At 40.2% G+C, this 24,798-nt stretch overlaps 1 protein-coding gene across 2 annotated transcripts; it reads left to right on the top strand.

Annotated features, from left to right (window-relative positions):
- The first annotated feature begins 1,163 nt into the window (after positions 1 to 1,163).
- On the top strand, positions 1,164 to 24,616 carry LOC133881643 (uncharacterized). Of its 2 annotated transcripts, XM_062320622.1 has the most exons (22): positions 1,164 to 1,578; positions 2,563 to 2,695; positions 3,568 to 3,704; positions 3,812 to 3,857; positions 18,843 to 19,055; positions 19,216 to 19,719; positions 19,799 to 19,933; positions 20,057 to 20,272; positions 20,352 to 20,441; positions 20,530 to 20,774; positions 20,890 to 20,978; positions 21,661 to 21,701; positions 22,022 to 22,052; positions 22,174 to 22,296; positions 22,405 to 22,622; positions 22,698 to 22,793; positions 22,896 to 23,008; positions 23,249 to 23,384; positions 23,506 to 23,610; positions 23,726 to 23,932; positions 24,028 to 24,071; positions 24,386 to 24,616. In XM_062320622.1, exons 1-20 carry the CDS (start codon positions 1,304 to 1,306, stop codon positions 23,924 to 23,926), a joined length of 3,147 nt encoding a protein of 1,048 aa, XP_062176606.1. In that variant the 5' UTR covers positions 1,164 to 1,303; the 3' UTR covers positions 23,927 to 23,932; positions 24,028 to 24,071; positions 24,386 to 24,616. The 2 variants fall into 2 exon arrangements, with proteins under 2 accessions (XP_062176606.1, XP_062176605.1); XM_062320621.1 differs by having other exon boundaries at positions 23,726 to 24,071.
- Positions 24,617 to 24,798: the final 182 nt, after the last annotated feature.

Raw genomic sequence — 24,798 nt, 5'->3', positions numbered from 1 at the left:
GAACCAAATCAAATTTGGGAGGACAAAAGGAGGATAAGGGGATGATGTGTAGCATTACTCTAATTCAAATACTGATGGACTTTGCCACGTAACCCATTAGAACAAGATAGTAATATTTAGCATTACTAAAAAAGAAAAAAAAAAAAAAGGAAAATACATTTTATTCCGCCAAAGTTTGACAACTTTTTTACTTTTACCTCCAATGTTTAAAAAGTGGCAATGTACCCTAATAAAGTTTTCGAAATTTTTAATGTAAGCACTCCATTAATTATGTGTCTTCTTTAACATAAATTATTGAAAGGCCTTAAAATGCCCATATTTTTTATTTTTACATAAAAAAAGAAAAAAAGAAAAAAAAAGGAAAAAAAAAAAAAAAAGGGTGACTATCCATCTGACTGCCACCCCAAATGCGGGTGGCCAAAACCACCCCCAAATGGTCTATGTGTATATGAGGTAATTTTGAAATTTTTTACCAAAAAATGCACGTATTTAGTCAAAGAGGACAAAAATGGCTAAAAGAGTGCTTATATTGAAAATTTTGAAAACTTTATTAAGGGACATTGCCAATTTTTAAACATCGGAGGTAAAGTGAAAAAGTGGTCTAACGTTAACGGGCTAAAATTTATTTTTCAAAAAAAATAAAAAAAAATGTAGGAATTCCATGAATATTTTTCTTCATGACAAAATAGTAAAAACAGTCTAAACAGAAATATAAGGGTGCGTTTGGGATTGTGATTTCGTAGATAATAAGTGCGATTTTAAACCAAATCGCAGAACATATATCGTTTGGGAACTGCGTTTTTAAAAATTGCGATTTGAAAACACAGAAAATCTGCTTTTTCAAATCGCAGATAAGATGGTGCTTTTTTGAAAACGCGGAATTTTAAAAGGTAAATTCGCGATTTTAAAGGCTAAACTGTGATTTTGCCAAACGCTTAACTGCGTTTTTAAAAATTACTTTTTTCAAATCGCACATTTTAAAATCGTTATTTTAAATCGCACTTTTTAAAATCGCAAACCCCAACGGACCTAACTCAGGATTGCTGTAACCGGAGCCAAACGCACGCGGCACGCCTGGACAACAGCCCCCTCACTAATCACTATACAGTATATACGACGCGTACGTAGACCCATTATAAAAACCCCACTTCCTCAGTTCCTCTCCCTTAAATACAAAGCAAAGCAAAACCCAAAAACCCTCACGAGTCGGTGAGTCACAACGCACGGCACCAGCCTCCATCATAAATAGCCAGCCTTTAGAAATATTTGCCACAGAGAGAGAGAGAGAGAGAGTGAGAGGGCGATGGCGCAGTCGTTGGAGCTGTTACTGATACAATTCTTGATGCCGGACAACGACGCGAGGCGGCAGGCTGAGGAGCAGATAAAGCGGCTGGCGAAGGACCCTCAGGTGGTGCCTGCGCTGGTGCAGCATCTCCGCACAGCCAAGACCCCCAATGTGCGCCAGCTCGCCGCCGTGCTGCTCCGCAAGAAGATCACTGGCCACTGGGCCAAGCTCTCTCCGCACCTCAAGCAGCTCGTCAAGCAGTCCCTTATTGAGAGCATCACCATGGAGCACAGGTCCGAAAGCAAAAAATTGAAATAAATATGCGGCAATGTTATAAGTTTATATTGTTATTTATGTTTGTGTTGTGTTTGATTGATTGAATTTTCATTTATATGCTGAATGTGTGTGTACGGATATATTGTCTTGGATTATGGATTTTTTTTTTTTAAAAAAAAAAATTTTAATTTTTTAATTTTTTTTTTTTTATGTTTTGAAGTTTAGTTAGTTGTGTTTGGCTTATCGAATTGGGGCTGAATAAGATGTTTTGATTAGATGTCCATGAGTTTCGAATTGTTTTTTGCGCTTAGTAGGCGTAGCCTGGGGCTAAGTTCATGGGTTTATTTCCCATAGTTTGTTGATGGCAGAGACTTAAAATTTGGGATTCCTTTTCCCTTTTAAACTGTCCTAGATACAATAATTTGGCTTAGTTAAGATTTTGTATAATGTGACTGAGAGATTGGTATCATGCTTGTTGATGGCTTCTACTATGTAGGAGATTTTTGGTTTTCCATCTAACTTGATCATTTGAAATCGCCATCATTTCTTGTTAATTTCGTAATTTCACTTTGTTGTGTTTACCGGTTCAGCTGGACACGATAATGAGGTTATGCCATGATGCCCCTTGATTATACTTATTTTAGGTATCGACCATTTAGACACTCTTGCATCTCTGGATATACTATAAGATACATTTATGAGCCTTCTCATTTTCATGTTTGGATTCTGAGAAGAGTAGGAAATGTAAGTTAAAATAACGAATATCTGAGAGAAACCTTTTCAAGTTCCTGGATATAAAGAAATTGCTCAAAAGTTTGTCCCTAAAAATGATGTCCCTATTCTCTTCAATCTTATCATTTTTGCTTCCCATTTCACTTCGGGGTGTTTGTTAAGCATGAGTTTCTTTTTCTCAACCAGCTTCTCAACTGTAATTGATGTAGACTTTGTTGTATGTGTAATTATGTTTCTTAATAATGATCTTATTGATCTTGTTGCTGCAGTCTGCCAGTGCGGCGAGCAAGTGCAAATGTGGTGAGTATCATTGCAAAGTATGCCGTTCCTGCAGGAGAGTGGCCTGATTTGCTGCCCTTTTTGTTCCAATGTAGTCAGAGTGCACAGGAAGACCATAGAGAAGTAAGCTTATGACTCTTCAAATTGCACTCTCTATATGTTACTGTAATGTCTTATAATGTCCATCATTGCTATCTTGTTTCCAAATTAGACCTCTTCCAACACTCATCCACATTCTTATGGTCGGTTTGATTGTGTAAATATGTTGAACGATATTAATCTTGATGGATTATTCTTCTATACACTTTAAATTCATGGTGTATATTGCACGCCATGTTTACATGTCGCGCCAGTACCAGTACATAAGGTTATCAACTCAGAGCTCTTGGCATTACAACTATGATCTTAGAAGAGATGGTCCTGTCGAATTGGTAGTTTGAGCAACTTGCATATATCATAGCAGTATCAAGTTGAGGCTTGCCTCAACTAAAAAGTACCAGTTTTTCCTCACATGATTCGACTTTTGGAATTTTATTTTATTTTATTTTAATTTTTTTTCCCTCTTAAAGGGCGGTTGTTTATTTTTCATATCTTCACTTCCGTCAAAAGTGTTATCTCAAATTGAACTGAATACTATTTACATAGATTGGGAATGTGTTGGAAACTTGTATGCATACCCATGATTGCAAAGTAGTGAGTTTATTTCAACTTGTATGCGGTGCTTATTACTTGTAATTTTCTTACTTCTTTAGGGACATACTTAACCTGAATTCCAAAATGTTTTCCTAAAGTATTATTCGTAGACTACCTTAAATATGTTTTCTCATCGGTGCCTTATGTTTCTTAGTATGTAGTTCAATATGTTGATTTTCTCAACCAAATGCTAGCGTCTCTATCCTTTTGCTTTGTAATTTATGGATTTTTGCTCTTCTGTTACTTATTTTCCAGGTTTAATAGGCTAACTTATACTATTATTTTGCTTTTGGTGGTATAAGGTGGCCCTGGTCCTTTTCAGCTCTTTAACTGAAACCATCGGGAATAGTTTTCAACCTCATTTCGCAGACTTGCAAGATCTTTTATTAAAGTGCCTACAGGATGAAACTAGTAATCGTGTTAGAGTTGCTGCTCTCAAGTAACTTTAAAAGTCCTTTCTGTATTCTTTTTGGCAACTTTGTGTTCTTGCTTTTCTCTTGAAAGAGTAATATGGTTGCTTACTACAATTTTTTGCCTGTATACCAGAGCAGTGGGGTCCTTTCTAGAGTTCACCAATGATGGGGCTGAAGTGGTAAGTTTATACTTGGAAGGAATCTGGCTATTTATCCATTGTTACAAGAAATATCTGATCATGTGGTTTGCATGTCTATATGCTTCTATTGTACATAATTTTTGAGAAACAATTTTACTTATTATGATGACTTGGTATGTGTTTATCTTTTTCTTAGTTTCTGCCTTTTTTATAGCGTTGTCCTGCAATGTTAAGACACACTGTCAGATTACTTCTAGAAGGGACTACTTATTAAAAAGAAAAGCATACTTCTAGAAGGGACATGGGAAATGATATTTGTGCTAGGAGATGCAATATATGATTGCTAATGTGCATTCCTTGAACTAACCGTCAAATGTTATTATTCCTCTAACTCTTAACATTGAAACTTATCGTTATGATAAAATATATAATTAGGGGGTTTGAAATTTCCCATATTGATTGCTAAGTTGTGCACTAAGCTATTTAACCTTATGAAGTTATAACTTTTAAGATCTCTTACTAACACTAATTCACACTTTTGCAATTTTAATCATAATGCAGTATTATAGCATTGTGTATCATTTTTCACATGAATTAAATGGTAAGTACATTGATCTGATGTACTCCAGTAATTTGTTATGTGTTCTATGGTTATGGACAATTGAATATCCTGCCATTCTAATACATATATAGTTAGGAAAGCGTTCATGGCTTTGCCTTGTTGGATTAGACAGTTGCTTTGGTAAGGATTTTAACAACATAGAATCTTTTGAAGAATTATTCATGATAAACCAATCAGAGTGAGAGTAGGGTACGTTCAGTGATCCTAGGAATGATTGAGTTGCTTGTGTGGGTATGGCAGTTGTGTATTGACTCTGCTTCACGTGGTATGTTTTTGGGGAGGGAATGGCTGGCCTGTCAAATTTTGGGTTCCCCAGGAATAAGCTTAAACTTATGGTTATGAATTCTTTCCAGTCAGATGGGTGCTTTCAACTAATTTCCATATCTCCTCTTTCTTTTGGAAATTCTTGGGTCTTCAAAGCTTTAAGATGTAACTTTTGTGTATCCTTTGGTATTCTTGTCTACTTAAGGTGCGCCATTATTTTATTTTCTAATAGAAATAACATATCCAAAGAAAAAAAGAATGTTGCTAAGTACCTCTTGGCAGCATCCTTCTTCATAATTGTTGGGTTGTTGGAAAGACGGCTTTTAATTAAAAGAGAGCTGGGGTTACAAAAGGCAGGGCTTTTGGTTCAACAGATTATTAAGGCTTTTGTGAGTTCAAAAGTACTTGCAGCCATGCGGGATACTAAATTGAAGAAGAAAAAGTGATGACAACCTTGGAGGAATTAATTAACAAAGGAGATGTCTAGGTCTCACACAGAAACCTGTAGGTTCCTTAGGCATTATGCCTTGGGTTAGAATTGCAACAATCAATACTCAAATTCCCCATAAATGCTCGAAATGTTCTCTGCTTTATCACTGCCTTCAACTGGAAGGATTACATAGATTTTAAATCTGCTAGCACTTCCTAATTCTAATGGACCTACGATTGAAAATTTAGTAATTATAGGATTTGGTCATTTTGACCTCCAAACCAATAGTACCAAGGACCGACATTGAGTTCCCATAATACGAAATAGACTCAATTCCTCATCTTATACTTATCAATGAAATTCTTCTTCAAGTTGCTGTAATCCAGAGTTTTTTGCCGTTACCTCCCCTGTAAGCACTTTTTCTTGATTTTGTATTTCTTCAGTCTCATATCTTATCTGGTGGTGTAAATTTTTTTTTTCCTTTGAAGGGCTTCCCAGTTCCTCTCTCTCTCGCTCCTCATCCGTTTTCTTCGTTGCGGTGGTGCGTGCAGGCGCGTACCGCCTGGGGTTCTACCTTAGCTTTCGGTCTATCTTTCGTTCTCTCTTAAAATCTCTCGGTGGTTACTGGGTGGTGGGTTCTTTTGCGTTTGTTTGGAAGGGATGTCTTCCCTGTAGGGGTGTCGGCTTCTGCCTTATGGAGAGCCGGTTCTATGTGGAGGCTAAATCCTTCCGGTTCTCGGTGGAAGCAGGGTCTACCGAGCTTCGGGTGGAGGAAAAGAGAAAAGGGTTCTCAGGTTATGCTGTTCTCGGGTTGAGCTGCACAGCTTGGTTACTGTCGAGGGTGGAAGAAGTCTTGGGTAATGCTGGGATCGAGGATTTCGTCAAATCCTTTAGGGAGGGTTCAAAGGCGACCATCACTCGGAGAGGTGAAAACAGGTCTGGGCGGTTCTTGGAGGTGGCAGTTTTCGACGGAGGTCGGAGAGGGCGCATCCTTTTTCCTGAAGGTCGGGACGGGAGAGGGTGGAGCCGTGTTTCTGGGGAGCTGAGCAAAATGTTGGATTTTCTGGAAAACACGTGTGGGCCGTCGTCTTCTGGCGGTCTTTCTTCATCTGGTGTTTTGCCGTCGGGCGGTAAACTGGGGATAGGTTCAGGACGTCCGTCGTATGCGGCGGTTATGAGTTCAGCAGCTACCGTCTCAGGAACCAGGGTTGAGACAAAGATGATTGGTGATTGGCCTCTGCCGGTCGGGTGCGACGTGGAGAAGACGCAGCTGCGGGGAATGGAGATGGGGGCGGTCTGTCAGGTGAGTGATTGCTCCGTTCTGGAGGAGCAACCGGTCGGCGTTTCGGGATTGAACCTTCGTGCAGAAGACCAGTCCAGGTATCGAGGTTGTGTCTGTAGGCAGGCTGGCGTGTCCAGGAATTCAGCCGCTGAGGGTGACGTTTCTCTGCAAGGGGAGGGACTGGTTGGAGTGTTCGAGAAGGTGTTTGAAATCCTGGGCCAGTTCTCCAAGGCGCTGGTTTGGGCCTGTGGCTTGCCGAAAAAGCTGGGCTATAAGTCTTCTCTTGGGCTTAAACGTAGGGTAGGTTTTGTGGCGGGTCGGGTGCTTAAGAGGGTAAAGTCTGTTGTTAAAGGGTTTCGGGCTGGGGCAAAGTTTAAGCCCTATGCTAATTCGGACGATGTTTCGGGCCGTAAGCTGTCTTCGGCTGATGGTGCAATATCGGGGCGGGGATCGGGTCAGGGGTGTCTTCAGCGTCCGATGGAGATCCATGGGAGCGCCTTTCGGCCGGACTTGACGTCGGCGGCAGATCCTGGGGTGGATCTGGTTCTGTCTCTTTCCGGGGCTAGATCCAGTGATCGGGTGCTCGTTCCTGTGGTCGAGTCCGTCAATGAGGTTGCCGTCCCTTCCTCTCTTCCGGCGCTGGTGTTGCGTCCGCCGGTGTTTCTGAGTGTTCTTCCTTCTGGGGTGCGACCTTCTTTAGTTTCAAGTTCTTCCGTATCAGGGCTCATCCTTCGGCAGGCAGGGGTTCTTCTGTCAGCTGGGGTGAGGTCGGGCGTTGAGGTCTTTCAGTTTGGGGAGATTGGTGACTCGTCTGTCGGTGCTGGGCGTGACCACGTCGATGTTGCTCTTAGTGCGCCTTCTGGTTCTTTGTACCGATCATCGTCTCTCAGTCGGCAGGAAGGGATGCTTGCGGATGTCCCTGCCTTGGGAAGGAGTTTTGGTGGGGTTAATCTTTTGGGTCTTCCTGGGGTTTCGGTTTCCTTTCCCTGTGGTCAGTGGGTTTTGTTTCCTCATTGGCCAAGGCCGGTCCCCTTTGTGTTTGGGCACCCCCAGTTAACTGGTTTGTCGTCTAGGGTCATTGAGATGGGGGAATCTTCAAAGGGGGTTGATCCAAAAGGAAGTGTTGCTGGATGCCCCCTAGTTCCTGGTTTGCTGTCTGGGATCATTGAGGTGGGGGATTCTTCTAAAGGGGTTGTTCCAAAGGATAGTGTTGTTGTTTACCCCAGGGTTGTGGAAGATAGCAAGTCGTGTTTTCGCACGATCGGGGTTTCGTTCGTGGGATCTGATCAGAAGGGATTTTTAGATTTTTTGGCTTTGATCGAGGATGAGCGCTTTGACTTTGAATCCCCTCCTAAGAAGGATAAGGAGATAAAAAGGAAAAAGGGGGAAAGAGAGGTCAAGAATCTAGAATGTTCTATCAATTTCGATGCTAGGGGAATGGGTTATAGTTGGGACAGGGGCAAGAAGATTGGGGTTTGATGTAATTTTCTTTTTCTTTTTTTTTTTTCTTTTTTTTTTTGTGTGTGTCCTTTTTGTATACTTCTTGTATGCTTAGGGGCGCCTTTTACGCTTTTTAATGATATTCTGTTTATTACCTATAAAAAAAAAAGATAAAACAAAACCAGCAGCATTATATTGCAGAGAAACTTCAGGTGTATGATGACTATGCTAGACCATAGAGGATCCCAAGTGGGCTCCAAATCCAAATTAAACCATAATTTTCAAACTGCCTTTTTTTTTTTTGATAAGTAATCAATATGTCATTAAAAGCATAAAACGCCCCCAGGTACATATGAAGTATACAAGAGAAGCTACATAACTTGTGGGAGCAACAAAAAAAGAAAAAAAAGAAAATCATGAAAACTAATCACTAAAGGAGAAACAAAAACATCTATCCAAAGATACAGGGTGTTGAAAAATAGAGACTGAATAACGTAGCGAAAGACTTGGTAACAACAATCAGAAGCATCTGCGTCTTCTGACCAAAAGATAAAACAAGCCCACAGGCTTAAAAGAACAGTAAACTCTGCAGAGTGTTTGAGAAATTCTCATATTTGAATATAATTCAAAGGTTGATTATTACATTGCAAACTCGCCTATAAATAGTCGAGAAATACTTGTAGAGAGAGTAAATTTATTCATAGTAGTGAAAGTAAACCTAATCCTTGTAAGGAAATGAAATACTTGTATAGAAAGCAAACATATTCCTAGTAGTGAAAGTAAACATAATCCTAGTAAGGAAATGAAATAATTAAATCCTAATTAAAAAAATAGAAGTCAATAAAATTAACTTTTATATCCTACATCACTGAATCTTTTCCTGTGCTTTGAGGCCATTTTTGGATTGAAGATCAACCTCCAAAAATCTGAGTTAGTCGTAGTGGGGAGGTTCCTAATATAGAGGAGTTGGCCGGTATTCTCAGTTGTAGAGTTTCTTCTTTTCCTATGAAATATTTGGGTCTTCCTCTAGGTGCCTCCTTCAAATCGAGAGCTATTTGGGATGGGGTAATCGAGAAAATGGAGAAAAGGTTGGCTAGCTGGAAAAAGATCTACTTGTCAAAAGGGGGGCGTAGCACGTTATCCAGTCTTCCTACATGCTTTCTTTCCCTCTTCCCATTACTAGTAGGTATAGCCAGGCGATTGGAGTGCCTTCAGAGAGACTTTCTTTGGGATGGTCTAGGCGGGGATCCTAAATTACATATGGTTAATTGGAAGACAGTTTGCAACCCTATTTCTAGCAGGGGTTTGGGCATTAAAAATTTGATGGTTTTCAACAAGGCTCTTCTAGGTAAATGGCTTTGGAGATTTGGGCAAGAGAAGCATTCCTTATGGAGACAGGTGATTGAATTGAAGTATGGGCTCAAGAGAGGAGGTTGGTCCTCAGAGGAAGCTTGAGGTCCTTATGGGGTGAGCCTTTGGAGGAATATTAGAAATGGTTGAGGTTCTTTTTCCAAGTTCCTATCCTACAAGGTTGGTGATGGTTCTCACATTAGTTTCTGGCATGATGTTTGGTGTGGAATAGAGCCGCTTCAGCATTCTTTTTCCGATCTCTATGCCATTGCTTGAAACAAGGAGGCTTATGTGGCTGATTGTTTAGACCTATCCAGCTCCTTTATCCATTGGAATCCTAGTTTTATTAGGGTTGCACATGATTGGGAACTGGAATCTTTTGACTCGTTCTTTAGTCTCTTATATACCTCGAAGACACATTCGAGGGAAGTAGACAACTTGTTGTGGACTCCTTCTAGCTGCTAGAAATTTACAGTGAAGAGTTATTATACTCTGTTATAGTCAGGTGAGCACAATTCTTTCCCTTGGAGAAGTGTTTGGAAGTTTGAGGCGCCTCCTCTCGTTGCTTTCTTCTTCTGGACAGCAGCTCTTGATAGAATTCTCACGGTAGATACTCTTAGAAAGAGGGCTTCTCTTTAGCTAATTGGTGTTGCCAGTGTAAAAAGAATGAGGAGACGACTAATCACCTTCTCATCCACTACGAGTATAATTCGACTCTCTGGCAATTGATCCTTAGTCTTTTTGGAGTCTTGTGGGTTATGCCTAACAACATCCAAGAACTTCTTCATTGCTGGAAAGCTCAAGGGAGGGGACATCCCAAAGAGGCTATTTGGAAAGTTATTGCTGCCCTCTTAATGTGGAGCATTTGGAGAGAATGTATTTTGGAGGATAGTGAGACTAATGTGCTCTTCTAAAATCTTCCTTTTTGAGATCTCTCTTGGGTTGGGTTCTTGTTAATGTTCCTAACTTTGTCTCTACAAATCTGGTTGATTTGATTAGTTTTTCACATTGTAACAGCTTATAGGGTTGAGTCCATATTGTATACTATTCGTGTACGTGGGTTTAACCCTTTTTTCTCAATAAAATCTGAATTATTCATAAAAAAAAAAAGGAAAAAAAAAAGAAACTACACCACAAAAGGCATGACGGTTCCGTCTTCCACACTATAGCACTACTAGTGTTGCTAGTAGTCCACCAACAAGCATACAAGTCGACTACTCGTTTAGGCATAGCCAAAGACAGTCCAAACCGATTGAAGAAAACATTTCACATAACATAAGCAACCTCACAATGAAGAAGAAGATCCATAGACTCCCCATTCAGTTTACACATACAACACCTTTCGACCACAATGATGGGCCGCTTCTAGAGATTGTCCATGGTAAGTAGCTTTCCTAGGGCCGTCGACCAAGCAAAAAAGACCACCATCAACGAAGCCTTAGTCCTCCATACACTATTCCAGGGGAAGCGAAGACCATTTTTACAACTCATGACATTGTAAAAAGATTTAACACCAAACAACCCTCTTTTGGAAGGGACCCACCACAACTTGTCCTTGCCTTCCGGTCTCATTCTCCCTAAATACAACACTCAAACAAACGAGGCAAAGACATCCACCTCCCAATCATAAGCCGCTCTAGCAAGTTTACGTTCCATTGAACAAGCAACAAAAGCAACAAAATCATAACTTGAAAACCCGGAAAAGCATCCTTTGCTTACCTTGTGATCCGCAACAAAAGCATCCATTGCGTAAGCAATACCAAATAAACCCGGAAAAGCTTCCTTAAAGGCCATATCTCCCCACCACAGATCATGTTATAATCTAACCTTGGAGCCATCTCCCACCTCAAATCTAGTGACTTGAAAACTTCCCTTAACTCCTAATAATATTCTTCCATAATCCCACTCAATACGCCCCAATAGGCTCCCTAGAGTACCAACCTCCCCATGAACTTCCATATTTAGCGTCCACCACCATTCTCCACAAGCCTCTCGCTCTAGCCTATAGTGCCAACTCCATTTACCTAAGAGAGCATGATTGAACCTCATCAAGTTTCTAATCCCCAACCCTCCCCCAAAGATTGGCGTACAAACCTTGAACCATCTTATTAAGTAATATTTGAACTCTTCACCTCCTCTATCGCCTTTATTATTTGTGGTGGTTATGGAGGCTTTGAGTCGGATGCTGGCTGCTGCGGTGGAGCAGGGTTCGATGACAGGCTTTACTGTGGGACATAGAGAGTCAGAGGCAATAGTAGTGAATCATTTATTGTTTGCTGATGATACGTTGATTTTTTGTGGGGCGCAAGAAGAACAAATTCGACATCTGAGGTGCATTTTTCTTTGTTTTGAGGCAGTTTCGGGATTAAGGATCAATTTAGGAAAATCAGAAATTGTTCCTATTGGTGAGGTGGAGGATGTTGAAGGGTTGGCCCAACTTATGGGTTGTCGGGTTGGATCTTTGCCTATGACGTATTTGGGTATGCCTTTGGGTGCTTCTTACAAGTCTGTTCTTACTTGGAAAGGGGTGGTTGAGAAAATGGAAAGGAAGCTGGCTGGTTGGAAGCGTATGTATTTGTCAAAGGGTGGACGGTTGACTCTTATTAAGAGCACGCTGTCCAATCTACCCACGTATCTCTTGTCGCTGTTTCCTATTCCTTTGAGGGTGGCTAATCGTTTTGAAAAAATCCAGAGGGATTTCCTATGGGGTGGCATAGGGGATGAGGCCAAATTTCATTTAGTGAAATGGAACAGGATTTGTACTCCGTTGCATTCAGGTGGGTTGGGAGTTCACAACCTCACCCAGTTTAACCAAGCTCTTTTGGGTAAATGGTTGTGGAGATATGGTAGGGAGAGAGAGGCTTTATGGCGTTTGGTGATTGACGCCAAATTTGGGAGCCTAAAGGGTGGGTGGTGCTTCATTGAGGTGTCGGGTTCCTATGGAGTAGGGGTTTGGAAACATATCAGGAAAGGGTGGCAGAAGTTTTGCAATTATGTTCGGTTTGTGGTAGGGGATGGGTCATATATCAGCTTCTGGCATGATCGGTGGTGTGGGGAGAGATCTTTGAAGCTTTGTTTTCCAGTTCTGTATAGTCTTGTGAGGAACAAAGCGGCAATGGTGGTAGATAATATGGCTGTTCATAATGGCAATATTCATTGGAATGTTCTCTTTACGCGGCAATTCCAGGACTGGGAGTTGGAGATGGTGCTCTCTTTCTTCGAGCGGTTGTACTCCACTCCGATTCGACAAGGAGAGGGTGACAAGTTAGTTTGGAATCTCTCTACAAGGAGCTATTTTGAAGTAAGGTCATATTATGAAGTGCTTAATAGGAAAGAAGGTCCATCATTCCCGTGGAAGAATATTTGGTGTGCTAAGGCTCCGACAAGGGTGGCGTTCTTTGTATGGTCTGCAGCTTTAGGTAAAATTTTGACTCATGACAATCTGCGAAAGAGGAATATTGTGGTTATTGAGTGGTGTTGTATGTGTAAAAAGAAGGGGGAGTCTATTGATCATCTGTTACTTCATTGCGACACCGCCCGTGAGCTTTGGAGTTTTATGTTTTCTTTATTTGGAATTGAATGGGTCATGCCACAATCGGTGCTGGGTTTGTTGACTACTTGGGGTGCTTCTCGAGGGCATGGCCTAGCAAAGAATGTTTGGCGTTTAGTTCCTCACTGTGTTTTGTGGAGCATTTGGAGGGAGCGGAATGCGAGGCTTTTTAAAGATGTCGAGACTGGAATGGTAGTATTAAGGAAGCGTCTTCTTAACACGCTATATCTATGGATAGCACCCCATCTTTGCCACCTAGGTGTTTCTACTTTTGTGGACTTTCTTAATTTATTAGTTGTTCCTCCCGTTTAGGGGTTCTCTTGTATACTTCCCGTGTATTAGGGTTGCGCCTCTCTGCGCTTTTTATTGAATTTTAAATTACTTATAAAAAAAAAAACTCTTCACCTAACCCACCCCATAAGAAATTGTGTCGAAGCTTCTCTATGTGGTTTGCAACCTTTGTAGGGAGAGGAAAGAAAGACATGACGTATATAGGTAAATTGGAAGGGGTGCTCTTGACAAAGGTAAGCCTACCACCCTTAGATAGATACAACCTTTTTCTAACTAGCCAATTGATGTTCTATTTTCTCAATAACACCGTCCCATATATGCTTGGCCTTATGGGAAGCCCTCAATGGAAGACCAAGATATTTAAAAGGGTAGAGACGCAACCCCACAACCGAGAATCCTAGTCAACTGAGTCACATTATCAACATTACCAACAGGAACCAATTCCGACTTGGCTAAGTTTGTCTTCAAACCCGATACAGTTTCAAAACATAAGAATAAGCCATGTAGATTACGTAGATGATTAGGGTCGGCCCCACAGAAAATCAAGGTATCATTAGCAAACAAAAGGTTAGAAATGTCAACCCCTGTCTCCACAGAGAAGCTTGACAACAAACTTCCACTTGCAGCAACAAAAATCATCTTACCCAACGCTTCTATTACAATGACAAATAGTAAAGGAGATAGGGTCTTCTTGCCTCAAGTTACGAGAGTTGCTAACGAAGCCTGTGGGAGAGGCGTTCACCAACACTGAGAAATGCACCGAAGAAATACAGTGAGCTATCCAAGAGCACCATTCCCCCCCAAAATCACACCTACTCAGCATGTACAACATAAAATCCCAATTAATATGATCATAAGCTTTTTCTAAGCCCATTTTATAGATAGCCCCTGGATCTCGAGATTGAAAACCTGCCATGAAAACGATGCATTCAATTAGAGCAAAATCCTTTAAAATTTGTTTTCTAAATTGGCAATGTTCCTTTGTCCTTTGTCATATGAAAAATGGAATACAATTTATTGTTGGTAATTTTTTTGGTTATTATCCCGATGCACGTGTCATATTCTAATTCAAATTGTGAGGCATTTAAGCAATTCCCTCTTTCACCTTGATGTTTGATTCTGTAGCTAGCTTAGCCAAATTACATTTTATGTTTGGTTGACATGAATATTACACGGATTTCTTTTTAGTTGTGAATATTATTTGAACAGAGAAGTTATTTGTTAGGTTTTATTAGGGTAGTGAAGGGCTTTGGTTTGAAGTGATGTTAGGGTTTAGGATATAGTTTGCTTTTGGGAAAACTTGTCAATTTTTGGATCTATTCATGATGATTAATGTAACAGATGTTGGGTTTTGAATAGGCTTGGCAATTCGGGTCAGCGGGTCGGGTTCGTGTTGACCCGGCTGACCCGATTACATAATCGGGTCAGACACGAACCCGACCCGATTATTAATCGGGTCAAACACTATAACCCGAACACGACCCAGTTGTGAACCGGGTTACACGACACGAACCCGTTGAACCCGGTAACGCGTGCCCACTGCCCACCCCACAACCCATAGGACACGACGTCGACGAGCCCAGTGCCCACCCCACAGCCCACAGGACATGACGTCGACGAGGTGGAGCAGCCGAGCAGGGCTGGCAAGCCCAGGCCTCCGGATCTGATGACTAGAACCGAGCACTTTCGCCTTTAGGAGGTTCGAATGGCTTGGACCTTGAAAGATCCGGTGGGGACGACGCCGGTGGAAATTGAAGGGAAAGAGCCGGTGGGGACGACGCCGGTGGAGATCGAAGGGAAAGCCCGGACAGAACCGGTGGAGACGTCGCCGTTTTGGAGGGTTGCGTGGTGGAGCTCGGCTTTGAGAACTCGGCTTTTGCGGCTCTGAGAGCTTGGGCCCCTGGACCTCGTGGGGAGGATCCGAGTCTCCGAGAGGTGTCTCGGCCGTTTAGGAGGGTTGCGGTGTGAACTGTGAGTCTGTGAACTTCATGAAGATTGAAGACGGTGAACTGGCGGCACTGGCCCAACTGGGTGATGGCGTGAAGCGAAAAGAAAACAAGAAATGGGTGATGCGTGATCCGGGTAGGGTTTCGCCGTTTCGGTCCTTTTGGTTTTGGACCTGACTTTTAAAAAAAAAAAAAAAAAAGAGGAGCTAATCGTGTAATCGTGTCTGGCGGGTCAACCCGCGGGTTGACCTGCCAGACACGATTATAAACGGGTCATAATCGGGTTGACCCGATTATGACCCGAACCCGATAATATTAAACCCTAACCCTGAATTTTCGTGTCATGTTCGTGTCGGGTTCGCGGGTCGTGTTAAAAATTGCCAACCCTAGTTTTGAATTACTTTTCCACACTTGTGATCAGTGTCCCTCTTATGACAATATGAGAGCTATGTGAAAGGGAAAGGCCAGCATGTGTTTGGCACTTCAGAGTTGTCAAAGGATGGTGAAATGGTTCATTTCTTACTGGATTTGTTTCTTATTCTGGATGTCTACACTTTCTTGGATTAGCACTTCTATTTATACACTTTCTCTGACTAGCATTTCTATGTAATGTTCATAAGTACAATTGTTTCTGAAAATTAGTTTTGCGTGATAACTTCCAATGCGAGGCCGACCATCTTACTATGTGGAAAGCTGCCTGTTGAATGGACTCTAGAGTGGAAATTATCTTGTAGTAGATGATTGATTGTGGGATAAACATGCCCATTTATTGGGGTTGCTGTATGATTTTGCCAAAAGTTAGATTCTGAGTTGATATAATCTTCGTCATCAACCATATACTTGAGGAAAACATATCTATTGATTGTGTTATTGACTTTGTTGCTTCAGCAATGTGGTTTTGGGGAGAAGTGGAGGGATTGGACAAAATTTTGTATATCTACGGTAAGATTTTCCATCTTGGTGAATGGATCTCTGTCTGGTTTTTTTACGAGTTCTTGTGGCCTAAGGCTGGGGGATCCGCTTTCTCCTTCGTTGTTTATGGTGGTTATGGAGGCATTAAGCTGGATGTTGAATGCGACAATGAACTAGGGATTATTGACAGGTTTTTCCATGGGATCCAGGAATAATGAAGAATTGGTGGTGAATCATCTGTTGTTTGTGGATGACACTTTAATTTTTTGTAGTGTGCAAGTAGAACGTGTTCGAAATTTGCGATGTATTTTCTTATGCTTTGAGGCCTCCTCAGGGTTGAGGATCAATTTAGGAAAATCAAAACTTGTTCCCACAGGCGAGGTGGAAGATGTTGATAATTTGGCACACATCCTTGGGTGCCAAGTTGAATCTCTGCCGATAACTTATATGGGTTTGTCATTGGGAGCGTCTTTTAAAGATATTTCTATTTGGAATGGAGTCATTGAGAAAGTGGAACTTCGGTTAGCTGGTTGGAAGAAATTATATTTTTTTAAGGATGGTCGGTTGACTCTGATTAAAAGTACACTCTCCAACATTCCTACGTATTATTTGTCGTTGTTCCCAATTCTTGTGAATGTGGCTTTGAGACTTGAGAGACTTCAATGGGATTTCTTATGGAGTGGCATTGGGGATGAGATAAAATTTCATTTAGTAAATTGGCACACAAGTTGTACTCCAATTAAGGAAGGTGGTTTGGGAGTTCGAAATTTGATTCAATTTAATCGAGCTTTATTGGGGAAGTGGATGTGGAAGTTTGCTTTGGAGCGAGAGGCTTTATGGAGATTGGTGATTGAAGTTAAGTATGAGAGGGGTGGATGGTGTTCATTAGAGGTTGTGGGGTCTTATGGTGAGAGTTTCTAGAAATATATTAGAAGGGGGTGGGATACTTTTTATAAGTTTGTGAGCTTGGAGGTGGGGGATGGGTATAATGTACGGTTTTAGCATGGTCTTTGGTGTGGAGATAGTCCGCTAAAGCTTTGTTATCCAATTTTGTTCAGTATTGCTCGATTTAAAGACGCCTGGGTGGTAGATAATTTGTTTTTGCTAGATGGAGTTGCATGCTAGAATGTTGTCTTTATGCGCCTTGCAAAGGATTGTGAGGTGGAGATGGTCCTATATTTTTTTGAGCGGTTGTATTCTCATCGGATTCGGCATGGAGCAGTTGACAGGTTAGTTTGGAGTCTCTCTAAGAGGGAGCATTTTGAAGTGAAGTCACTCTATAAAGCCTTAGAGTCAAGGGATTTCTTCATTTCCTTGAAAGAGTATTTGGCGTCTTAAGACTCCATCGCGGGTGTCGTTTTGTGTAGATAGTAGCCTTAGGAAAGATCTTTTTGATGCATGACAATCTGCTAGTGGTGGTTGAGTGTTGTTGTATGTGCAAGAAGAGTGATGAATCCATTGACCACCTCTTACTTCACTGTGATGTTGTATGGGATATGTGGAGTTTATATATATATATATATATATATATATATTTTGTTTGGGGTTGAGTGGGTTATGCCGCGATGGGTGCTGGATTTGTTGAGTAGTTGGGACAATTCGTTGGGTCGTGGTCAAGTTAAGCAAGTTTGGAAGCTGGTTCCTTTATGTGTAATGTGGGGTCTTTGGCGTGAGAGGAATGTTCGGCACTTTGAAGATGTAGAAATGCCGGTGTTGTAGGTTCGTTGAAACATGCTTAATACTTTATTTGTATGGGTCTAGTCTCATCACAGCTCGAGTCGTGTTACTTTTGCAAAGTTTTTAATTTCATGCTCTTCTTTTTCCACTTTTTAGGGCAACTTTTGTACGCTTTCTGTGTACTAGGGTTGCGCCCCTCTGCACTTTTTTAATGATATGACATTATTTATCAAAAAAATAAGAAAGCTATTGACTTTGTTATCTTTGGTGCCATATATCTTCGTTGCTAGTATTATTGTCATCCCATTTATGCTGATTTGGAATTTATGTGGGATTTCATCTATGGTGATTGAGCATGTCTGTACCACTTGGATGTACATATTGATGAGGTTGGATTTAGTTTTTACAGAATGAGGTCAAAGAGAGACCAACTACTGCCAAATGTGCACTACATCCTGAGTTGAAATGTCAAAGTGAGGGTCTGGGACAGCTAAGTGCAGCATGTGTGGAACCTGAAGATATCTGTTCAAGCTATTGAGCATGATACTAATTATGGATGTATAGTGTTTGCATAGTGTCAAAGGGAATTATGACGCTGAAGACAATCTTGTTTGAGATCATTGTGTGCAGAACTTGTTAAAATTGGAGGGAGTTATATAACAGGCTAAATCTGAAGCTCATGGATGGCAGTATAGAATGAGCCATCATTTTGGTTCATTGCTTACTGACCTATCAAGGAAATGTATTTATTGGATCTACATCTTTTCTTCAGGTGCTTATGTTGTTACCCTTGGTCCAGCATAGTCTAGGATTGATCATGTTCTTGATTGGCAGCAATAAGAGTAATTTGATTGTGAACATATGCTTGTTGGATCTTGGATTTCAATAAATTGTTTATGTAGAATTGATAAATAGATGATAAAATAGCCAATGAGCTCTAGCACGAATGGCACCCCCACTGGCCCACCCTACCCTGGTACTATGCGGTCAAGATTCAAAACCTGTTGGGTGCATGTGTTACCAATAAAAAAAAAAAAGTATCGTTAGTAAAATATGAACTTATATTTTCTAGATATCAGTTTTTTCAGTAGAGCTGATGATTTGATCTTCTTGCCAAATCTTAGGATGCATGACCTTGTGTTACTTTTTTCTATGATTTCTTTTGATGTTTGTAGTGGCTTAGCTCTTTGCACTTCCTGCAGGCTGGGACTGCTATTTATGCCCTCTTATGTTGCGTTAAACTATATGTTACCCATGCAGGTCAAGTTTCGTGAGTTCATTCCTAGCATTTTACATGTATCAAGACAGTGTCTTGCCTCTGGTGAGGAAGATGTAGCTGTAATTGCTTTTGAAATCTTTGATGAGTTGATTGAATCTCCTGCACCTCTTCTTGGGGAATCTGTCAAATCCATCGTGCAGTTCTCACTTGAAGTTTGCTCAAGTCAAAATTTGGAATCCAGCACACGTCATCAGGTAGGAAGGAGTGTCAAGTATATTTTCCTGTTTTCAGTACTCTAGTCAGCCTAGGTAGTTGGTATACAGTTGACTGTTTGATTTGACCTGTTTTATTGCTCTTACTCCTCGTAGGTGTTCTATATAATTTTGCTTGCTTATTCTTTGTTCAATTTATCAGGCTATTCAGATAATATCATGGCTAGCGAAATACAAGTCCAATTCCCTTAAAAAGCATAAGTTGGTAATCCCCATCCTGCAAGTTATATGCCCATTGTTTGCAGAGTCCGCTGATGGAGATGAAGATGATGATCTTGCACCAGATAGAGATGCTGCCGAAGTTATTGACACTATGGCTTTGAACCTCCCAAAGCACGTGTTTCCCCCTGTTTTTGAATTTGCTTCGTTGGGCAGTCAGAATGCAAATCCAAAGTATCGGGAAGCTTCTGTTACAGCTTTAGGTGTCATTTCAGAGGGCTGTTTGGAGTTAATGAAAAAGCAGTTGGAACCTGTTCTTCATATTGTCTTAGGGGCTTTGAGGGATCCTGAACAAATGGTTAGAGGGGCTGCATCATTTGCATTGGGTCAATTCGCTGAGCATTTGCAGCCTGAAATTGTATCCCATTATGAAAGTGTTCTTCCCTGTATCTTAAATGCCCTTGAGGATGCATCTGTTGAAGTAAAGGTAAATATAGACAAGGTGTTGAAATCTGGAATTAATTTTTATAAATTATTGTCTTATATAAGTCGGTCATTTTCCACAGGAAAAGTCATACTATGCTTTGGCTGCATTTTGTGAGCACATGGGGGAGGAAATCCTTCCTTTTCTTGATCCTTTGATGGGGAGATTATTGGCAGCCCTTCAAAACAGCCCTCGAAAGTTGCAGGAGACATGCATGGTATCAAAATGTATCTTATGTGCTTTAAAGACTTCGATAATTAGTTTTGATATTGTTTGGATTAACTGAAAAGTTCATTTTCTTGTCCTTTAAGTATAAATTTTAGATTTAATTTCCTTGCAGTCTGCAATTGGTTCAGTTGCAGCTGCTGCAGAGCAAGCCTTCCTCCCATATGCTGAAAGGGTTCTAGAGTTGATGAAAAGTTTCATGGTGCTTACCAATGACGAGGATCTTTGCTCAAGAGCAAGGGCTACTGAACTAGTCGGAATTGTTGCAATGTCTGTAGGGAGAATGAGGATGGAACCAATTTTAACCCCTTTCATAGAAGCTGCAATTACAGTAATTACCTTGCCACTTCTCTTTGGCTGGAATTATTATCAGTGTTTTTTAAGTAATTAGTTTTGTCTTTTATTCTCAGGGCTTTGGATTGGAGTTCAGTGAGCTTCGGGAGTACACCCATGGATTCTTCAGCAACATAGCAGAAATTTTGGCTGACGGTTTTGTGCAGGTGTGCATGGATGGATTTGTAAAATTGAACTCTTGTGGATCTTTCTTAGTGCCTATGTTTACGTGTGAATATTTATCTTGGTCAACAGTATCTTCCTCACGTGGTACCTCTGGCATTTGCTTCCTGCAATCTGGACGATGGCTCTGCAGTGGACATTGATGAGTCCGAGGATGAAACTTTTAATGGATTTGGTGGAGTTTCATCTGATGACGAAGCTCATGATGAGCCAAGAGTACGGAATATCAGTATAAGAACTGGAGTTCTGGATGAAAAGGCAGCTGCTACTCAAGCTCTTGGATTATTTGCACAACACACAAAAAGTTCTTATGCACCGTATCCTTTTACATTTCTATTTATTTTGTTATTTTTTTCCCATCTCAGCCTTGTGATAGTAAACATAAATATATAAAGTAAAGAAGTAGCTTTTGGGTTTCTTAATCTTTCTAAGCTATTTGGAGGAGTCATTGAAAATTTTGGTAAGACATGCTGGGTATTTTCATGAAGATGTTCGGCTTCAGGCAGTCATAGGTTTGAAACGTGAGTGGGAGCTCTGTTTATTGCAAAATTATCTGTACTGTGCATACAACCCATTGTCTCCTTTTTTCCTTGGTCAAATATGTCCCTTATGCGCTGTGAAATGTGACTAGTTTTCATAAAATAACATATTCAAGCTGGTTAATTTGGAAGCAGTTTATTGCTAGATCAAAAATTGTGCCGATCACTTTTGTTGAAAAACAAGTGCCATCTTGACATCAGCAGAGCCTTATCTCCAGCTCTTCTATTCTAATGGTTTCAAGATGTGAGCGGTTTTGCTCTCTTCCATTCTGTCTTCATTCAACCCCCAAAGTTCAAATAAATATGATAAAAAAGATAGTGTAGAAACCAAGGAAATATATTTAGGCTTATTCAAGCTCAGTGAACCTATACAAGACAAATAGTGAAGGTCTACTTAAGGTTTGCTGCACAGGTCTATATATAGCTACAATAGTATACTGGTATAATGTTGTAAGTTGGGATGGGAAACCATGCTTCCAGATCATTATTTTCTGTCTTAACTTACCCTCAATTGTACAAAATTTAATACTTGATAATTGATAATGGAAGTTGTAGATAATGGTAAACTTTCAGTTCTGATAACGCTGTCACTTCATACTTAGTGGGTTTCAAATTTATATATGAATCTATGGAATGCTCATTTATAAATTTATTTTAACTGCAGATGTCTTAACAGCGGCACAGGCAATCTTCCAGAGTCAAAATGTTAGTCTGCATCAGAACCCCCCCCTCTCTTTCTCTCTCTCAAATTTGGGTTCTTATACTTGCAATTTGAACTGTGGCTTTTATTTGTCATCTGGATTTGTTTATTAAGAGTTTGAGGTGCTTTTTATCTGACAATATTGGTTACATTTATATATTAGTCAATGGAAGTACTGTCTCAATTGTCAATGCTTTTAGAAGCAGGCTCTTTACGTTAGCAACTTAAGTTTGAAAGGTAGCTTGGTTTTGTTACTTTCTGTTGTGTAAACTGCCATAGGTGGCAAAGTTCTAACATGATCACGATCTTTCTTCATGTTTTGCAGGATGGACCAGCAAAAACAAAAGAAATTTTTGGTAAGAACATAATAGAGGAATGGCAAATATCTGCAAAAAAAAATATCTTAGCATTAAAATTGCTTGGCATGGCTGGTTTTCTAGCAGTGGTAGAAATCTTATCATGCTCTTTTTTCTACAGATTCCGTGATGAACATCTATATCAAGACTATGACCGAAGATGATGACAAGGAAGTTGTTGCTCATGCTTGTATGAGCATAGCTGACATCATCAAGGAATATGGTTACATGGCCATTGAACCATGTTAGTATAGATCTAGTTGCATTCATTTTGCCTATTATTCCAAGAAATCTTTCCTATTCAAATAATTTTTCTTAGTTAGAAATTGCTTTTTATGTGATCTGATTTCAGACATGCCTCGGCTTGTTGATGCTACTTTGTTATTGCTTCGAGAGGAATCTGTTTGTCAGCGAATAGAATCTGACAGTGAGATTGATGATGATGATACCAAACACGACGAAGATCTTATGGATGCAGTTTCTGATCTTCTTCCTGCATTTGCCAAGTCCATGGGTTCTCATTTTGCACCCATCTTTGCGAAGCTATTTGATCCTTTAATGAAATTTGCGGTGGGTTAGCAACTGATCTTGTGGTGTCATTTCTTTGTTCAAATATCTCACTGTTTTAGTTATTGGCATATGCAGAGAGGTTCACGCCCTCCGCAAGATCGGACCATGGTGGTTGCTTGCCTCGCTGAAGTAGCCCAGGATATGGGTTCTCCAATTGCAGGCTATGTTGATGTAATTTTATTGCTTCCAATTTTTTTATCTAATTTTTGGATCATTAATGGTGTCTATAAGAATATACTGCTGATTTTTGAAACCTTATGCCATACGCTTCAGCGGGTGATGCCCATGGTACTGAAAGAATTAGTTTCATCTGAGGGAACTAATAGAAGGAATGCTGCATTTTGTGTTGGAGAGCTGTGCAAAAATGGAGGCGAGTCAACTTTGAAGTATCCTTCTTAATGGTCATGATGCTTGTTCTTCTCCTTTTCCTATTTCTTTCTCTCTATCCTCTCTTTTTTAGTAGTTTTAAATTTTGATTTACCTTCCTGATTGTTGTGGGGTTGTTGGGTTTTAATTGGGGTGTGCACATTTGACATGATTCAGTCTCTTATGTTGGAATTAATCACATCTTCCAAATTGAAACTTACATTTGCCTTGCTGTAGCTTTTTCCTTTCATCAATACCAGACACTACAATGAAATATTACAGGGACTCTTCCCACTTTTTGGGGAATCTGAGCCAGACAATGCTGTCAGGGATAATGCGGCTGGCGCAGTGGCAAGGATGATAATGGTGCATCCTGAGTCCATCCCACTAAATCAGGTTATCTTCCGGTGTCTTCTTTCTTTTCTTTTTTTTGAAAAAAAAAAAAAAAAAAAAAAAAAAAAAATTTTCTTAGCTAATTATTGCTTTTGAATCTGAGTATCTTGGTTGCTTTTCCCAGGTCCTTCCTGTTTTCTTAAAAGTTCTTCCTTTAAAAGAAGATCATGAGGAGTCCTTGACAGTCTATGGTTGTGTATCTACTCTTGTTTTATCATCAAATCCCCAGGTACTTGGGTTCGTTCCCTAATCTCAATGTAAAATTGGATGACCGGTTGTTTAAATTCTTGCTTTCCAAGAAATGATTTTTTACTGGTTTTGTTTTTTCCTTTTGATGCAAGCAGATCCTCACTCTAGTTCCTGAGTTGGTCAATCTTTTTGCTCAAGTAGTGGTGTCGCCTGAAGAAACTTCTGAAGTTAAAGCTCAAGTGGGCAGAGCTTTCTCTCACTTGATTTCACTATATGGTCAACAAATTCAACCCCTTTTGAGCAACCTTCATCCTATGCATGCTAATGCTCTAGCTGCATTTGCCCCAAGAAGCTGAAATCTAGTCAGAAAACGTTACCGTATTTCCCGTCATTTTAACTTGTTTGGTCATCAAATTTGTTTCTCGAACATAATTGTTTGTTATCCCTATTTTTTTAGTTGGAAATTTGTGGACCCTGAAAGAAGATTGGCATCCCTCCCAGGTATGCATCTGATATTTGTTTAAAGTTTAGTCAACCAACAAAGCTTGAAGTTTACATCATTATTAGTTAATGGCGATCCCCAAATTGACTTTCCTCTCACTATTGGAAAAAGTTACCAGATCTTTGATTTGGTGAAAAAAGTTTTCAAATAAGGCCAATCATTTATAAGAGTTGTGTGTGGACATGCTTCGCTCGTAAGAGTCTACAAAAATGATGCCTTTTACTGTTGTGTTCCCATTTGGATACCATGTTTATTCTCTTGAATTTCATCATTGCACAAACATAAATTCAGATATTCTTGCTCATTCTTGCAGGTTGTTGTTCCTGCTGCTTCCAGTGCCTTCTCCATTTTTACAACAGTCTTAAAATATATTCATTTCTTTTCAATACCTGTTGTATTTTATTTGGTTTTGCCTTTCTGTGTTATGTTCTTTAATTTATTTGTTTGTTGAGCTTGAAGTGGCGAAAGGTGTATTTTGAGGTTTTGTTGTATATTACAAGTTAATTCACTCGTCAATCAGGAATTTTGTTTGGCTTGTGTATAATTTTTCCAGCTCTCTGTTGCAATATATTCTTTAACAGTAGCTTCTAAATGGATATGGTTTCAATGGCCATTAACAGCTTGTAAATCAGAGTTTTTAGATGTGTGTTTATTTATTTGTTCCCAGACAAATTGAGATCTATTATTTTTTTTTTTTTCCTTCTTTTCATTATGCCCCTTTTGTTT

The sequence above is a fragment of the Alnus glutinosa genome, chromosome 11 (assembly GCF_958979055.1).
Source record: "Alnus glutinosa chromosome 11, dhAlnGlut1.1, whole genome shotgun sequence".
Lineage (NCBI taxonomy): Eukaryota > Viridiplantae > Streptophyta > Magnoliopsida > Fagales > Betulaceae > Alnus > Alnus glutinosa.
Note: the sequence above shows the minus strand (reverse complement) of the source record. Positions and strands in the feature narration are given on the sequence as shown.

Coding starts and splice junctions, on each gene's coding strand:
- LOC133881643 (XM_062320622.1), top strand. CDS start 1,304: ATGGCGCAGTCGTTGGAGCTGTTACTGATACAATTCTTGATGCCGGAC. Junction 3,705..3,811: donor GTTAGAGTTGCTGCTCTCAA/GTAACTTTAAAA, acceptor CCTGTATACCAG/AGCAGTGGGGTCCTTTCTAG. Junction 22,794..22,895: donor CAATTGCAGGCTATGTTGAT/GTAATTTTATTG, acceptor CATACGCTTCAG/CGGGTGATGCCCATGGTACT.